The 17191-nt window shown below is 39.3% G+C and overlaps 1 protein-coding gene across 2 annotated transcripts in view; it reads left to right on the top strand.

Annotated features, from left to right (window-relative positions):
- SLC12A5 (solute carrier family 12 member 5) overlaps positions 1 to 17191 on the top strand; it is a 109360-nt gene that overhangs the window by 78367 nt on the left and 13802 nt on the right. The window contains exons 22-25 of one of the 2 annotated variants that reach the window (XM_075845382.1): positions 33 to 155; positions 243 to 421; positions 6261 to 6275; positions 6381 to 6514. In XM_075845382.1, coding sequence (XP_075701497.1) covers positions 33 to 155; positions 243 to 421; positions 6261 to 6275; positions 6381 to 6514 — 451 coding nt within the window. The remainder of the gene's footprint in view (positions 1 to 32; positions 156 to 242; positions 422 to 6260; positions 6276 to 6380; positions 6515 to 17191) is intronic. The other variant, XM_075845383.1, reaches the window with a different exon arrangement.

The following is a 17191-nucleotide window of genomic DNA, read 5'->3' on the forward strand; positions in this document are numbered from 1 at the left end:
AGATGTGGTTTACACTTACCCTTTCCATACAGATTCAGAGCATTACAGATGAATCACGTGGATCAATAAGACGTAAGAATCCTACAAATACTCGACTGCATCTTAGTGTTCCAGAAGAGCAAGTGGGAGATTGTGAGGAAAAGTCTGAGGAAGAGGTAAAATTAGATCCCATTTGTTGTCTTGACCCCTGAAAACATCTCTCTTTTTATTGTTCTCTAAATATGGATCTCCTTTGCCTTTAGGTACAATTAATACATGATAAAAATGCAACAAGTACACCCCAATCTCCACCAGAGGAACCAGACACTGCTCAAGAAAAAGTGCACCTTACCTGGACAAAGGATAAGTTTACAGCAGACAAAAACAAAAGCAAAAGTCCTAGCACTCCAGAAGGCATAAGAGACTTTTTCAATATGAAACCGTAAGTAGGATCTAGCACTACAGTAGGCACACTTAATATCTTAGCATGGCTTCTACACTACTATAACTCTTATGCAGAAATAATTGTCTTTATGTTTACAGATTACAAATATCCTGCAGTCATGCGGTATTCTCTCCACCTACTATTTTTTCTATTATCTGTAAGTTAGTAAGAAGTGGCAGAAGGAGTGGAGTAAAGCAAGCCTGCAGGATCAGACTACACATAGGCTTACTTGTAGTCTGTAACCATTGAGACACATAAGGCCATGTTCACACAGGGTGGACACGCTGCCTAAAAGTACACAACGTATACGCCCTGTTACCCGTAGCGAATTCTGGCTAAAAGAAAAACCTTTTTTGCTTGAAATTAATAACCGGTTAATACTTACCCTGCTCTCCATTGTCACAGCAACAGTTCTTCTGTTCTCCATCAGGCCGGCCTCCACGGATGACTCGTCAGCCCTTGTGACCGCTACAGCCTTTGACTGGCTGCAGCTGTCACATGGTATGAAACGTCATCCCAGGAGGCCGGCCTGGATGGAGAACAGAAGAACCGTCGCTGTGACAACAGAGAGCAGGGTAAGTATTAACCTCTATTAATTAAAAAAAAAGGTTTCTTCTTTCTGCGTTTAGATTTTTGTGGTGGAGTCACTCCTTCTGCGCCGCAAAAACGGCAACATTTGCTATTTGTTGCAGGTTCTACCTACCATTAAATTTAATGGGAAAAAGCAACAACAGAAAAGTAGCGATTCCAAAGAATAAATTGACGTGCTGCGGGTTAAAAAAAAGTGCACCGCATGTCAGTTTATGAACTTGGTTTTGGCAGATTTTTTCCGCAGCGTATGATGAGATTTGTTCAAATCTTATCCACTCTGCTGCTACTGTAATACACGGAAAATACAGTGTTTACACTAATTGTGAACATACTCTAAGGCGATGTTCACAGTTTTTTGCAGGCAGAAAATTCTGCCTAAAAATTCCGTCTGGAATTTTGAGGCCGATTTTGATCTGCCTGCACACTGTTTGGCGCGTTTTTCGCCCGTGGCCATTGAGCGATGCGAGCAAAAAACGCAGCAAAATACGCTTTCTCTGCCTCCCATTGATGTCAATGGGAGGTCAGAGACGTAAATGTCCGAAGATAAGGCATGTCGCTTATTTTTCCCGCGAGACTGTTTTTCCACTCGCGGGGAAAAAGCCCACGCCTCCCATTGAAATTAAAACTTTTTCCCTTACACAATTCTTGATGGAAAAAAAAATATATATAAAAAGAAAAAAGTACACACAATTCGTATCACCACAACCATAACCACCCATACTATAAAACAAATGTGTTATAAAGAAATCAATGGTGGAATTGTGTTTTTTCGTTCATTCCTCCTCCCCCCAAAAAAAAATTAAAAAATTTTTATCATTAAGTCCTATGAACCCTGAAAAGGTAACACTTAAAACTACAACTGAAAAAAACAAGCCCTCTCAAAGCTGTCAACAATAAAAATAAAATTAAAGTTATTGTTCTCAAAGTGAGTCAACACAAAGACAAATTATTCTTTTAAAAGAAAAAAAAAACAAAAAAAACAAAAAAAAACCAGTGCTGACACAATGAGACTGTATGGCCACACCCCTTTAGCAAGAGGAATTGTACGTATTAATAAATAATAGAAGGAATAACAGAGTAATGACACAATGCAGAGTTATAAGAAAAGATGCTTTAACGTTTTTGGGGAATGCAAGTATTTACTAAAATAAATGTTTCAGGAGAGGTGGCAGGTCCTCTTTAAGGCCAGAACTGGCTGCATCCTTAAGTTAAAGGGAATGTGTTGCCAGAAAAACATGTTTTTTTTAAAAAAATTAAACATTTAGTGTGTGGGTGATTAAACATTGTTCAAATTTTTTTTATTTTTTTGCACGAGTCCATGTAATATTATAAATTATTTCTAATTTATAATACTACCCATTTTTGGTCACTAGATGGAGCTGTTCCCAAAATTGCAGCATTGCAACATTGGGTTAAAAGCCCTCGCTCTAGTGAGCTCTCAGCATCCCCCCCTCCTTTATCCTGGCTAGTGCCGGGATAAACGAGGGGTTTGAAAGGTTTAACCTCCTACACTGTGTGTCGCCATTTTTTGAGGTAACCCACAGTGTAGTAGGTTTACATACAGTAGTAAACACACACAAACACTAACATACATTGAAATCTCTTACCTGCTCCTGCCGCCGCGGCTCCCTCCGGCCCGTCCGCTCCCTTTGCTGCCGCTGTTCCATGTGCACAAGTCCGGAAGCCGCGACCGGAAGTAGTAATATTACTGTCCGGCTGCGACTTCCGGTCCACAGGAAAATGGCGCCGGACGGCGCCAATTTCGAATAGGACTGTGTGGGAGCGGCGCATGCGCAGTTCCCACACAGACGCCGTACACGGCAGTCAATGGGACGGGAGCCGTTCGCAGTCCCTATGGGACTGTGGCTGCCGTATTCCATGTCTGTGTGTGTCGTTAATCGACACACACAGAAATGGAACAAAAAATGGCAGCCCCCATAGGGAAGAAAAAGTGTAAAAATAAGAAACAGTAAAACACAAACACACAAATGAAAATAAACGTTTTTATTAAAGCACTAACATCTTTAACATATAAAAAAATTATTTGTGATGACACTGTTCCTTTAAGTGCAAAATAACATCTTGTATATTTTTTCGTAAAATTAACTTTTCTAGATAAATTTAATTCCATGTTTTTAATTTTTATTATGAGCAGACAAATCACTAAAAATGTGTTTTTTTAAAATATATATTTAACTATAGTATATGTATATAGATATATACACACTGTTGCACTCTGTAACAATAGTTCTTCTCTCTCGGTCAACCTGGATCACTGTGAGGGGAGAGTGAAGACGGCTATACTCACATGTGAAAAAAAAAAAAGCTGTTAAAATGGATCAGCTGCCAGTTTTTCATGGCGGTTTTGCATCAGCGTCACAAAACTTGAATCCATTTCCAGGCTGTCTGCCACTTTTTAACTGCCATTTGCCATCCGTTTTTTTAATGGCTGTTAAAAAAATAAAAATAAAATATGGATGACGTTTATTCATTAGGTTTTTTTTTGTCCCAACCCCCTGAAAAGACCACAGTGCCCCTGTAGATAGTGCCACAGTGCCCATGTAGACAGCACCAGCGTCCCCTTTAGGTAGTGCCCATATAGTGCCAATGTAAATAGTGCCATCCTCCCTGTAGATAGCACAACACCCCCTGCAGATAGCCCCACCTAAGTTCCCTCTAGGAGCGGAATCCCCAGTCAAAGCGATAAGGACAGTGACGTCACGGGCTCCCTCTAAGAGCGGAATCCCCGGCCAGAGTGTTCTGACCGGGGATTCCGCTCCTAGAGGGAGCTTAGGTGTTGCTATCTATAGGCAGGTATGCACTATCTACAGGGGGTTGTGTGTGGTGCCATCTACAGGGTGGGTGTATTCTGGGCATCTCAAAGCCCCAGCAGACGTAAAAGTGCAGCACTGCACACATTAAATCTTGTTCCAGGCTGCAAACCTTTATATACGTGACAACTGTACGGGCATCGGCAGTTGGAACGTGAATATATAGCCGTATGGCAGTCTTGCGCAAGAAATACTTACATAGTCAAAACTATCATAGTTTACCTCATCATAATATGTGTTCTTCCAACTTGATTGAAATATTAGTTTGGACTATTGCTAAAGATTCAATGCAAAAATTATTAACCTTTTATTTCCAATCAACTCATATAACATATCAGTTTTGTTTGCAAGTATGGCTCATCTAAATAATAATAATTTTAAATTAGGAAATGCTAGACCTGTTGAATAACTTATGTTTCTACAGTAGTGTACAAAAGTTTTAGGCAGTTGTGGAAGATTGCTGCAAAGTAAGAATGCTTGTAAAAATAGAAGTGGTTTTTTTAATCAATTAAAAACATGTAAAATGAATGTACAGAAGAGAAATCTAAATCTATTTGGTGTGACCACCCTTTGCCTTCAAAACAGCATCAATTCCTCTAGGTACGCTTGCACAGTTTTTGAAGGAACTCGGCAGGTAGGTTGTTCCAAACATCTTGGAGAACTGTAGGCTTCTTCAAATTCCTCTGTCTCTTCTTGTACTCTCAGACAGACTCGATGATGTAGAGATCAGGGCTCTGTGGGGGCCATATCATCACTCCTAGGGCTCTTACTTCTTTTTTACGTTGAGGATAGTTCTTAATGACATTGGCTGCTTAGCGTCATTGTCCTGCAGCAGAATAAATTTGGAGCCAATCAGACACGTTCCTAATGGTATTGCATGATGGAAAAGTATCTGCCTGTATTTCTCAGCATTAATGACACCATTAATCCGGACCAAATCCCAAACTCCATTTGCTGAAATGCAGCCCCATACTTGCAAGGAACCTCCACCGTGCTTCAGTGTTCCCTGCATACACTCCTTATTGTACCGCTCTCCAGCCCTTCTGCGAACAAGCTGCCTTCAGTTACAGGCAAATATTTCAAATTTGTCTGCCATTTTTCTGCACCCCAGTTCCTATGTTTTCCTGCATATTTGACTCGCTTGGCCTTGTTTGCACATTGAAGGTATGGCTTTTTGGCAGCAATTCCTCTGGCCAGAATTCTCTGAACAGTAGATCGGTGTACCTAGGTCCCACTGGTTTCTGCCTGTTCTGAGCGGATGGCACTGCTGGACATCTTCAGATTTTGAAGGGAAGTAAGCACGATGTGTCTTTGATCTGCTGCACTAAGTTTCCTTGGCCGACCAACGTTGCCTGTTTCTTTGTGCTTCTTCAAAAGAGCTTGAACAGCACATCTTGAAACCCCAGTCTGCTTTTAAATCTTTGCCTAGGAGACATTGCTGATGCAATATAACTACCTTGTGTCTTGTTGCTGTGCTCAGTCTTGCCATGGTGAACCTATGACATCAGTCTTCCACAACCTCACCTTTGTAGCAGAGTTTGGCTGTTCTTCACCCAGTTTTAAGCCTCCTACACAGTTGTTTCTGTTACAATTCATGTTTGTGTTTCAACCTACATGTGAAAATGATGGTCATTATCACCTGTTTTATATAATTAGTTAATAATGCACCTGACTATAATCCTACAAAATCCATGACTTTGTGCAAGTGTACCTAGAAGAATTGATGCTGTTTTGAAAGCAAAGGGTGGTCACACCAAATGTTGATTTCTGAAAGCATTCTTACTTTGCAGAATTTTTCTACAACTGCCTAAAACTTTTGCACAGTATTATAGATTTTGGAGTTCTTCAATTGGCTCTGATCTGAATTTTATATGAATATTTATTTGAACGGTTGTAGAAAATATTAAACGTTACAATGAATGTTAACTTCTGAAATCAATTAGAACACTTTTCTTAACATTTTTATTGTTTTAGAGCACATGTAGAAGCAGGATACATATTGTGTATAATAATAATAATAATTAAAAAAAAAAAGAATTCTATGGCAGGTGTCTACAACCAGCCACATTCCAGCTGTTGTCAAAATCCTGACAGGTCATGCTAGGAATTGTAGTTACACAACCGCTGAAGTGCCACTGGTGGCAGATGCCTGGTCTATGGTGTAAAAACAGACAAAATCACAGATAATAAAAAAAATATTCTAGAACAGCTAGTACTGCAATCCACCAGAGGTGAACAACCAACCACAAGATGTCCATAAGTCTTCCTGCATAATCTTCTTATTGGTTCACCAACGTTGTGGTTGCAAATCAAAGTAATTTATTAAAGTACTTGTAAAAGATATATATGTATATGTAGAATATGCCGGTTTGTTTACACTAATTCTTATTTATGTCTACTTTTCTTGCAATCAGGGAGTGGGAAAACTTGTAAGTCTTTTTGTGTTACAAAGCTACTTGTTGAATGCCGTTGCTGATATTCTAGTAGACTTGTAAGTGTATACAAATTTTCTTATGCAATTTCTTTTTACCCAGGAATCAGTCAAATGTTCGCAGGATGCACACAGCTGTGAAACTTAATGAGGTTATAGTGAAGAAGTCTCACGATGCAAAACTTGTTTTACTCAATATGCCTGGTCCACCTCGTAATAGAAAAGGGGATGAAAACTGTATCCTTTTCTGTAAAACTTAGTGTAGATTTAACCCCTTAATAACAGGCCTATTTTGGTCCTTTTTTTTTTTTATATATAAATATTTTATTATTTCCATTTAAAAGCATATAAACAATACTTTTTTTGTATTGTATTCATAACTTATATTTCCATAAGTTTTAAACACAATAAATCATACCTTCTCTTCAAATACTTCTCTTCCCCCCACCCCACCCCAATGTTTTGCCTCCAATTTCCCTGCAACTTGTAGTGCTGAGAATGATTTTACCTTTCCCTGATTATCTCGAATATCTCCAACTTTACTCATTCCCTTTCCTGCCCATTCCCTCCAAATTTTGCTATCCAGTGTTGGTCTCAAAATTGGAACATGTCTGAGCTCCAATTCGGTATCAACATGACTTGGTTCTCTGTATAGCCTTATTTTTTTCCATGTCGCAATAGTCTCCTTAAACAATATACAATTACTCTGTCCTTACTTTCTTTCTTGTACACATTAATCCTTTTAAAGATATTGGATATGTGAGGAGATCCTCTATCCTCTTATTAGTTAAGGGCCTTTTACACCAGCCGACACTCGGCCGGTACAGCGAGCGCCAATCAACCAGACATCGTTAATCAGCGGTAGTTTGCTTCTGTCACACGGAGCTATGGATAGGGACGAGCGGTCGTTACTCCGATCGCTCGTCCCCATACATTATCATCATGTCGGTAGCGAGTCTCCCAGTTTACACAGAGAGATCTGCTGTCGACAACGATATTATATTACTTTTTTCAAACGATACAACCAGCAGATGATTGAACGTTTGCTCGTTCATCTGCTGATCTCTGCCCTTTTTTTTTTTCACACAGGGCAATTATCGACAACGAGCGTTATATGAATGCTCTTCTGCACGATTATCACCCGGTGTAAAACCCCCTTTAGTTGAGACTTCACTTCTCTCCATTCTTTTACATTTTTAAATATCTAAAGCTACAAGACCAATTATAGGTAACAATACCGCCTTTTTTTCTTTTCTCTATTGCTACCTTAGGTTTTTTTCTATCTTTCCGTATAAACTTCAAAAAGCTATTTTCCACTTTAATATCTCTGTTCTTTAATAAAAATGGGAGCATTTGCATAGGGTACAACAAACTTGTAAAGCTGATCATATTTACAAGATGACCTCTTCCAAAAATCGATAAAGGTAACTACTGCATTTTTTTTTTTCATTCTTGATTTATTTTATTTTTGATAGGGTCATAATTACTGTGATATATTTACATCTCTATTTACTTTTAGCCCCAAATATTTTATTTGTTCATTTACAATATGAAGGTTAGACTTGCCACTCCAAGCAAGATCCGCCCTTTTTGACATCATTAGGACCATAAATTGATTGATTGATTCACTTTTTAGCCAGACAACAAACCAAATTCTTTTAATGTATTCATAATCTCCTCAACCGCCTCATCAATATTCTTTACATATATTATTAGATCGTCCGCAAACAGCGAGATTTTAATATCCTTAATTTTTATTTTTAACTCCTTACATTTATTTTTGTATTTGCTATTAGATTCAGAGCCAGAGATTCAGTAGCCAAATTAAACAGGAGCTGCGAGAGCGGACAGCACTGTCTCGTCCCGCCTTTTAATTCGAAGGGGCCAGACAGGGTCCCTGCCACCCTCACTCGAGCCTGTGGATGGCCATATAAACAACGTATGAGCTGCCCGATATTCTCCGTAAATTCAATCTTCTCCAGTACCTGTCCAAGCCAGACCCAGGACACAAACACTTTTTCTGCATCAAATGAAATCAAAACTGCTTTAGGCATTAACTGTGTCCTGGGTCTGGCCCAGTCCAGTACTGCAAGTGTCTTCCTGATGTTTCTATTTCCCGTTCTACCTTTCACAAATCCATTTTGGTGTTCCCCCACCAATCTGGGTAGTACAGTAGCGAGTCTATTTGCCATTATTTTAGTGAGGATTTTTATATCTTGATTTAATAGTGATATTGGTATGTATGACTCTGGTAATCTTTGTCATTTTTACCAATTACCACTATGTAGGCCTGATTGGCGGATAGCATCCTTTTATCTCTTTGAAATATTTATTTAAACGCTTTGTTCCAATAGATCTCCAACCTTATCTTTTACTATTTTGTAGAATTCCTCATTATACCCATCAGGGCCAGGGGCTTTATTTAATGGTACGTTAATTGCCTCCTTTATTTCTACTTTTGTTATCTCTTTATTTAGCAAGTCCTGTTCGATCTCATTTAATCTTGGCAAATTTATCCCATTTCAAAATGTAACCATCTTTTCTTTATCGCATCCTTCTGGTTCTCTGTATAGAGGTTTGTAATAAGCCCTAAATGCTTCTGCAATCTGGTCTGGTGAATTAACCAGTATATTCTTCTCATTTCTAATTACCTCTATATGATGTGCTTTTTTATACCCTTTAGCTAAATTGGTTAAGAATCTCCTATTTATTTCCATATTTATAGTATTTAGCATCTGCCTTTAGTTTGTATTGTTGTTTTTTTTTTTCCCCCAGTAGAGCCTCGTATATTTTTTTTATTTTCTTGCCATTTAATTTTGTTTTCAATGCTAGGGTTCTCGGTGTATTTATTAAACCTTCTTCGGTAGTTACTACTTGTTTCCATTAACTTGGTTACGTTTTTCTTTTTCATGCCTTGTACATATGAGATAATACCCACCCTCTAATAACCACCTTCGTAGTCTCCCATAAGTAATATACCTTGATGCCTATGTTGTTTATTATTTTCTACAATCTAATCCAATTCTTTTATGAGAAATCACCTAAATTCTATATCTTCGTATAAAAAAAACTTGGAAAGCTCCACGTGAATCCTCTATGGTCTACTGTATTCAAAATTTCTATGACCATGCTTACAGGAGCATGGTCTGCTATGACTATATCATGCACATGCATCTGAGAGACCCTACTCACAAGTTCTCGGGGTCAGGATGTAATCCAATCTTGAGAGGTATCCATGCACTGCCGGAAAAAAATTAAGTTCTTTGGCGTCAGGGTAAAAAATCCTCCACACATCTATCAGACAATTTTTTATCATTTTCTTAAAAGATGTATTATTCCTGATTGGAGTGGCCTTTGTATTAGATTTATCCATCTGCGGGTCCAATATTGAATTAAAATCACCCACTTTGATCTTAAACAATATTGTATCTACCACCACCCATTTTTCCAAAAAAGAAAAAAATTCCTCTGTTGGATTGTCGGGTGCATAGACATTATAAATACTAAGTGCTTTGTCGCCAATTACCACCTCAGCCTTCAATCCCCTTCCCTGTACATTTTCTTCTGTTTTAACTATCTTACAGTTAAGTCTTTTTATGTATTAGTAATATAACTCCTCCTCCTCTTCTCGTTAAATGGATCCCCCTCGCCTGGCCCACCCAAATTCTTTGCATTTTCATAATTTCCTTTTCTGTTAAATATGTTTCTTGTAACAGCAATATCTGCCTTTACCCCATTCAACTGTCTCAATACTTTATCTCTTTTTAATCGGAGTAGATATGCCCTTTACATTCCACAAAGCCACTCTTAACCCTCCCATTAATAATTTTTAGATCTTACATTATTTTTGAAAGGTATTCCCCATATATACATCTTTCCATTATCTACCATTGACACACATTACTACCCCCTTTACAAACTCCCCTATATAGAGAGGTATGAATAGAGTTTTACATTTTTTTTCTATATTTAGAAGGAGGGGGAAAACCCCCCCCAAAAAACCCCACCATGATGTACTATTCAAATCTATATGTGCATATTTCCCAATTATTTTTTAATAATGTGTAGTATAAATATAATAGGGACCGTTTAACGGTCTAAGTGTTAACCCCTTAACAACCACCAATACGCCTTTTCACAGCGCTCTGACATAAGCCCGGCACAGGTGTCCTTTGCCGGCTAAAGCGGGTGTCGGTCGGTTTAAAGACAGCCAGACACCTGCACTAACGGACGGGATCGATTTCAACATCGATTTCACCTGTTTAACCCCTTAGATGTGGCGCTCAATAGTGAGCGCCGCATCCAAGTGGTTTTGTAGGGAGGGTGCTCCCTCTCTCACCCCATCGGCACACTGCAATTGCAATCGCAGGGTGCCAATGGCTTCTATGGCAGCCAGGGGCCTAACAGAGGCCCCCAAGTCTGCCTGTAGTGGATGCCTGCTAAGCCATGCCTGAGGCATGACCTAGCAGGTGCCTGTCCGTTTTACACTGACAGGGAAAAATTTGCTGCAATACAGAAGTATTGCAGTGTATTATAAAAGATCAGAAGATCGAATAGTGAAGTCCCCTAGTGGGACTAAACATAAAGTTATCAAAAAGTTGAATAAAGTTAATCCCAAATAAAAAAAATGAAAAACCCACTTTTTCCCTTATAAAATACTTCAATATGAAAAAATAAAAATGAAAACATTACACATATTTGGTATCGCCACATCCGTAACGACTCCATCTATAAAGCGATTACGTTATTTAACCCGCACGGTGAACGTCGTAAAAAATTAAATAAAAAACACAATGCCACAATTGCTGTTTTCTGTTCATCCTGCCTTCAAAAAAATTTGAGAAAAAGTGATCAAAAAGTTGCATTTACTCCAAAATTATACCAATAAAAACTAGAAGTCGTCCCGCAAAAAACAAGACCTCATACAGCTGCATCGGCATAAAAATAACACTTATGGCTTTTAAAACATGGCGACACAAAAACAAATAATTTTGAAAAAAAAAGTGTTTTTACTCGGTAAAAGTAGTAAAACATACAAAATCTATATAAACTTGGTATCGCCACAATTGTAATGACCCACTGAATAAAGTTATTGATACCACACAGTAAACAGCGTAAATCGAAGACGCAAAAAAAGAGTGGCGAAATTTATGGGTTTTTTTTCCATTACCAGCCCAAAAAAAAAATGTAAAAAACGCAAAAAAATAATAAAAAAAGTTTGGTCATTAAGGTTTAAAATAGGCCGGCCATTAAGGGGTTAAGCTTATGTCTACAAAGTGAGGGGGGAAAAAAAAAAGCCATACAACAAACCTGTATGTGTGTGTGTATTTCCCACTCCTTTTTAATAATGTGTATTACAGCAATATTGAGGACCTACATAACGGTTTTAGTGTTAAATTTATATCTCCAATGTTAGGGGGGGGACACACACCCCTTCCCTACTTTCCCTTCTCAGTCCATAAACTCTCTCTATAGATTTAGCAAGATAAGCTTGTCTGGCCCATTTATTTATTTTTAATACCCTTTTCTTTTTCTCCTTTCCCTCCCCTCTGTCCTCCCTGCCCTTATATTTCCTCTTTTGTAGATAATGCTTTGCTTCTTCTTTTTAGGTGAATTGTGTAAATGCCCCAGCCTTCTTCTGAATTTTGAGAGTTGCCGGGTATTACAATAATTTTGATCTCCCTTCTCGCCATCAGGGTGCACAGGTCTGAGAATGCTCTCCTTTTGATAGACACTGCAGTTTAATAATCTGAAAATATTAATATTCTGTTTCCATAGAGTTCCAATCCTGTCTGTTGCTCAGAGTAACTGGATTTTATCATTAAAGTCCAGTATCTTTGCAATGACCACAATTGGACAAATTTTTTTTCTTGATTCCTTGGTGGCCCCAGTCCATGAGCTCTTTCTATTTTGACTTCATTCTGTATGCCCAGTTTTTCCAATATTTGTTTCATAACCACGTCTCTAAGGCCATTATTGGAATAAGATTCAGGCATGCCCACGATCCCGGTTGTTCCTCCGGGATCTGTTCTCTAAATAGTCTAGCTTCTCCACTAATTCCTAATTAAATAGTCTAGCTTCTCCACTAATTCCTATCTTACTTTGTTAGATTCTTGGAGCTTTATGTGAATATATTCAATTTCATCTTCCAGGATGCTAACCCTCTTTTCAATTTCCTCCATTCTACCGGTGTAATTTTTCTGTTCCTCTATCATATTTTAGTTTTCTCTTGAAAATTTGTTTCCATCATTTCTGTCAGAGATGGTAGGAGTTCCCCCACCACTTGCCATTTCTTTAATATCAAAGGGTGCTCTTGGAGGCTATTCCACCTCATCTACTGGAAGATTGGGTTCAGTCTTCCCCCATTGGGGATTTATGTTTGAATTATCCTCGATTCTCTTGTTCCGTTGATTTAAAATGTTTACCTATTTGGGAGCCTCGGGGCATGTTCTCTCTTTAACTGCTAACAGCACCTTTAAATGGCTTTAAATAATTGCAGTCTGGTGTTTTTGTTATACAGTGCTAGTCACATAGGGTTATCAGACCCCTCAGTTTAAATTCAGACAATCCGCTTTATAATCTTTATAGTACGCCAAGACCCATTTATGAATTTTGTTCAAATACCCTTGTCGCAGCCACATTCTCCTCCTTTTGAGCAATTTAAACTGATGAACTAATACTCTCTCCCCCGTATCAGAGGCAGAGTAACAGATTATACTTTGCTATTCAAGCCCGGGGGGATTATAAACCATTTTCCAGAGAGTAATTGTAAGGTTATATGGAAGAAGTCAAACCCCATAATTAAAATCTAAATATTCCGGTTTGTGATTTTTAGAATAATACGTATCTATGTATTTTATTCAAGTTTTTCGTCACATCCATGTTTCCCTCTTTTTAAACAATTTTAAACGGTTAAGACAGTTTAAACTAATGAGCTTATCTTCCCTCTCCTAAATTCAAGGCAGAGTGGCAGGTTGTTCTTAAAAGTCTCTTAAAATACATGTCTTTAACCTTTCTTGGCAAAATATTTATCTCCTATATTATTTAAGTCCAGGGGATTGGGACATCTTCCAAAGGGTAAAACAATACTGTGAAAAGAGAGAGGAGGTAACAAGAATAGTGATAGAATTAAGATGATCTCACCCAGTGTTTGCTCGGAAAGCGTTCTGTCCGCATTTTCAGTTCCTCCTCTCTGTTAGACTTTCCTCTGCTCCTAGCTTCCAGCACTGTGCTATGGTGCTCTATGCCGTGCTGTTCCACTCTGGGCTTTCAATTTCAGTTGCTGTGTGGCAGGGTCGCTCCGTCCATTAGGCAAGATGAGCTTCTCGCCTCAGGCGGTGGCCTGCTGCCTCTCTGAGGGCCCGCCACCACCCCCTCCTGCACGAATTCTAACTGCGTCTATAGGACGCTGATACAATTACATGCATAAACGCAGAATGGCCGGGCAGGGCCTCAAAAAGACGCTGATTGGCAGGGCAAATTACTTACCCCACCAAATCGGCGCCTTTCAACAATGCTAGCGGCGCGATGACGTCATAGCGCTGCTTCTGTTGTTGAAATGCGCTGATTGCCGGGGGCAAGTTCTTCTGCCCTGCCAATCAGCACAGTCGTTCAGCCCAGGAACGGGATCAACGTATGTATGTAAAGTCCCCCCCCCCCCACTTAAAATTGTGAGTGGCATTATCTATGGCTATATGTGGGGCACACTCTACAGGAAGGCCATATGTGGGGCACTATATACAGGGGAGGCTCTATATACAGGGGGAGCTATACGTGGGGCACAATCTGCAGGGGAGGATATACGTGGGACACCATCTACAGGGGGCTCCATCTACAGGCAGCAGTGTGTGTGTGTGTGATAGTTTATAGTGCTATTATAATCAGGGACACAGTATATGGTTCTTTTATAATTCGAGGTGCAGTGTATTGTGCTATTATATTTAGGGTTGTAGTGTGTGGCACCATGAGAATTTTATCTTCATTTATAGGTGCAGAAATGTTTGAAAAGTGAGAAGCTGAAGACATCTGAGCGGCAAACTGTAGAAATGGGCTGTGGCCGGGAGAAGTCATCAGAGGTCTGAACCGGATGGAGAAGAAAAGAGAAAAAGAACTAGAATCTGAGATGGTCGCTGGTGAGTCACTTAATCTAAATGTTTATTCTGCCTCCAATCAGTACTGTAGTCACTGTATCATCTGCAGCAAAATGATGGATGGTATGATTTTATTTTTTTCGTGAATCATCAACTCCCGGCATCTCCTTACCATTGTTCAAGCCATGCTGGGAGTTGTAGTTTTACGCCGTACAAACCTATACAGCAGAGGTTGCGCTAAATGGAGCTGTATTTGTGCTGGTGTTGGATTTGTGCGCTAAACTTGTTTCTGGTGCTGTATATATGTACTGAGCTTTGTTCTGGTACTGTATATATGTAATAAGCTTGGTTCTGGAGCTGTATTTGTGTACTGAGATTGGTTTTGGAGCTGTATATATGTACCAAGCTTTGTTCTGGAGCTGTTTATATATTTACTGAGCTTTGTTCTAGCGCTGTATATATGTACTGAGCTTTGTTCTGGTACTGTATATATTTTCCGTAGCTTCTGGTGCTGTAATTATATAGGATATATTTATAATAACAAATGCAGGGCAGATGGAAGTTAAAATGTATTGTTTTTTAATGGGAACTGGTCAGGTAGTTTTAACCCCTTGAACCGCCACCATGCAGTAATATACAACCTGACAATATTTCCAAACATTCTCCTGTATGTTTTTTTTTCAGATGCAGCAAAATCTATAATAATCAACTTTTAAACCAGCGTACACTATATGCTAATAACTCATTAAAGGGTCATGGGGCGGTGATGCTATCCTGAAGAGTCACAGTCCTGCCTCCAAACCCACCTTTCTGTTTGACTGACATCCCCCCCGGCTGTTATAAATCACTACCAGTCTCCTCCAACTTTCTCCGATGCAGCATTGCCTTGTAGTACTACTTGGCCACACATCGTGAAGCGAGGTGTACTCTGCCAGGCTGCACCGCACATGCCAGTACAAGGCAATGGCGCATCCGCAAGAGTTGGAGGAGGCTGGGGTATGTCAATCAAAATCTGCGGGCGCCATTTCAATTTTTGCCTCAGGCAGCAGAAAAGCTAGAATAGGCCCCGCTGAGGTGTCAGTGTGTCTCTCTCTGCACGGTCTTCAGCTGGAGCAAAGCATAATCACGTGGTCACACAGGGAAGTCATGACAGGAAGTTTCTCCTGCCTATTTTGGCCTTAATGACCAATGATTATTTTTCTCCTCTTCGCATTCCAAGAGGTAGAACTTTTTTATTATTCTGTCGACAAAGCCATATGAGGGCTTGTTTTTTGCGGGACGAGTTGTATTTTTCAATGGCACCATTATTGGGTGCATATATTATATAAACTTTTATTGGGGAGGGAATTGAAAAAAAAAAACAAAACATCCAGCTTTTCCAGCATTGATTTTTGCGGTTTAAATTTACGCCGTTCAATACGCAGCATAAATAACATGTTACCTTTATTGCATGGGTCGGTACGATTACGGCTATATCATATATGTATTTTTCTTACGATTTACTACGTTTGCACAATCAAAAAATCCTTTTAAACAAAAATGTAACTTTGCATCACGCCATTACAAGAGCTGCTGATGTCGCCACGTGAGGGCTTGTTTTTTGCGGGACGAGATTCAGTTTTTAAATCGCTACTCTTTTGGGGTACATGAGACTGATTTATTAACTTTTATTATTTGTTTGGGCGGGAATGGAGAATAAAAAAAAAAAAATGGATTTCTGCGTATTTTTTGTACAGCGTTCACCATGCAGTTGAACTAATGTGTTAACTAGATTTTTGTGCAGTTACGATCGCAGTGATACCATGTGTGTATTTAACTTTTTTTTTTTACACTTAAAGAGGCTCTGTCACCAGATTTTGCAACCCCTACCTGCTATTTCAGCAGATAGGCGCTGCAATGTAGATTACAGTAACGTTTTTATTTTTAAAAAACGAGCATTTTTGGCCAAGTTATGACCATTTTTGTAGTTATGCAAATGAGGCTTGCAAAAGTCCAAGTGGGTGTGTTTAAAAGTAAAAGTCCAAGTGGGCGTGTATTATGTGCGTACATCGGGGCGTTTTTAATACTTTCACTAGCTGGGCGCTCTGAAGAGAAGTAACATCCTCTTCTCTTCAGAACGCCCAGCTTCTGACAGTGTAGATCTGTGACGTCACTCACAGGTCCTGCATCGTGACGGCCACATCGGCACCAGAGGCTACAGTTGATTCTGCAGCAGCATCAGCGTTTGCAGGTAAGATCGACTTACCTGCAAACGCTGATGCTGCTGCAGAATCAACTGTAGCCTCTGGTGCCGATGTGGCCGTCACGATGCAGGACCTGTGAGTGACGTCACAGATCTGCACTGTCAGAAGCTGGGCGTTCTGAAGAGAAGAGGATGTTACTTCTCTTCAGAGCGCCCAGCTAGTGAAAGTATTAAAAACGCCCCGATGTACGCACATAATACACGCCCACTTGGACTTTTACTCTTAAACACACCCACTTGGACTTTTGCAAGCCTCATTTGCATAACTACAAAAATGGTCATAACTTGGCCAAAAATGCTCGTTTTTTAAAAATAAAAACGTTACTGTAATCTACATTGCAGCGCCTATCTGCTGCAATAGCAGATAGGGGTTGCAAAATCTGGTGACAGAGCCTCTTTAAATAAAACCACTTTTTATGGAAACTTTTTTTTTTGTTTTTTACTGTTCATCTTTTTTTTAAGTTTTTCATTAATTGTATTTAGAAGTTTTAAAATATTTTTTTAGTTCCAGTATGGGACTTCACCATACGATCTTCCGATCGCAGATATAATGCTTTGGTATACTTATAGCCAGGGCAGGCC

This window comes from Rhinoderma darwinii, chromosome 13 (genome assembly GCF_050947455.1).
Source record: "Rhinoderma darwinii isolate aRhiDar2 chromosome 13, aRhiDar2.hap1, whole genome shotgun sequence".
NCBI lineage: Eukaryota > Metazoa > Chordata > Amphibia > Anura > Rhinodermatidae > Rhinoderma > Rhinoderma darwinii.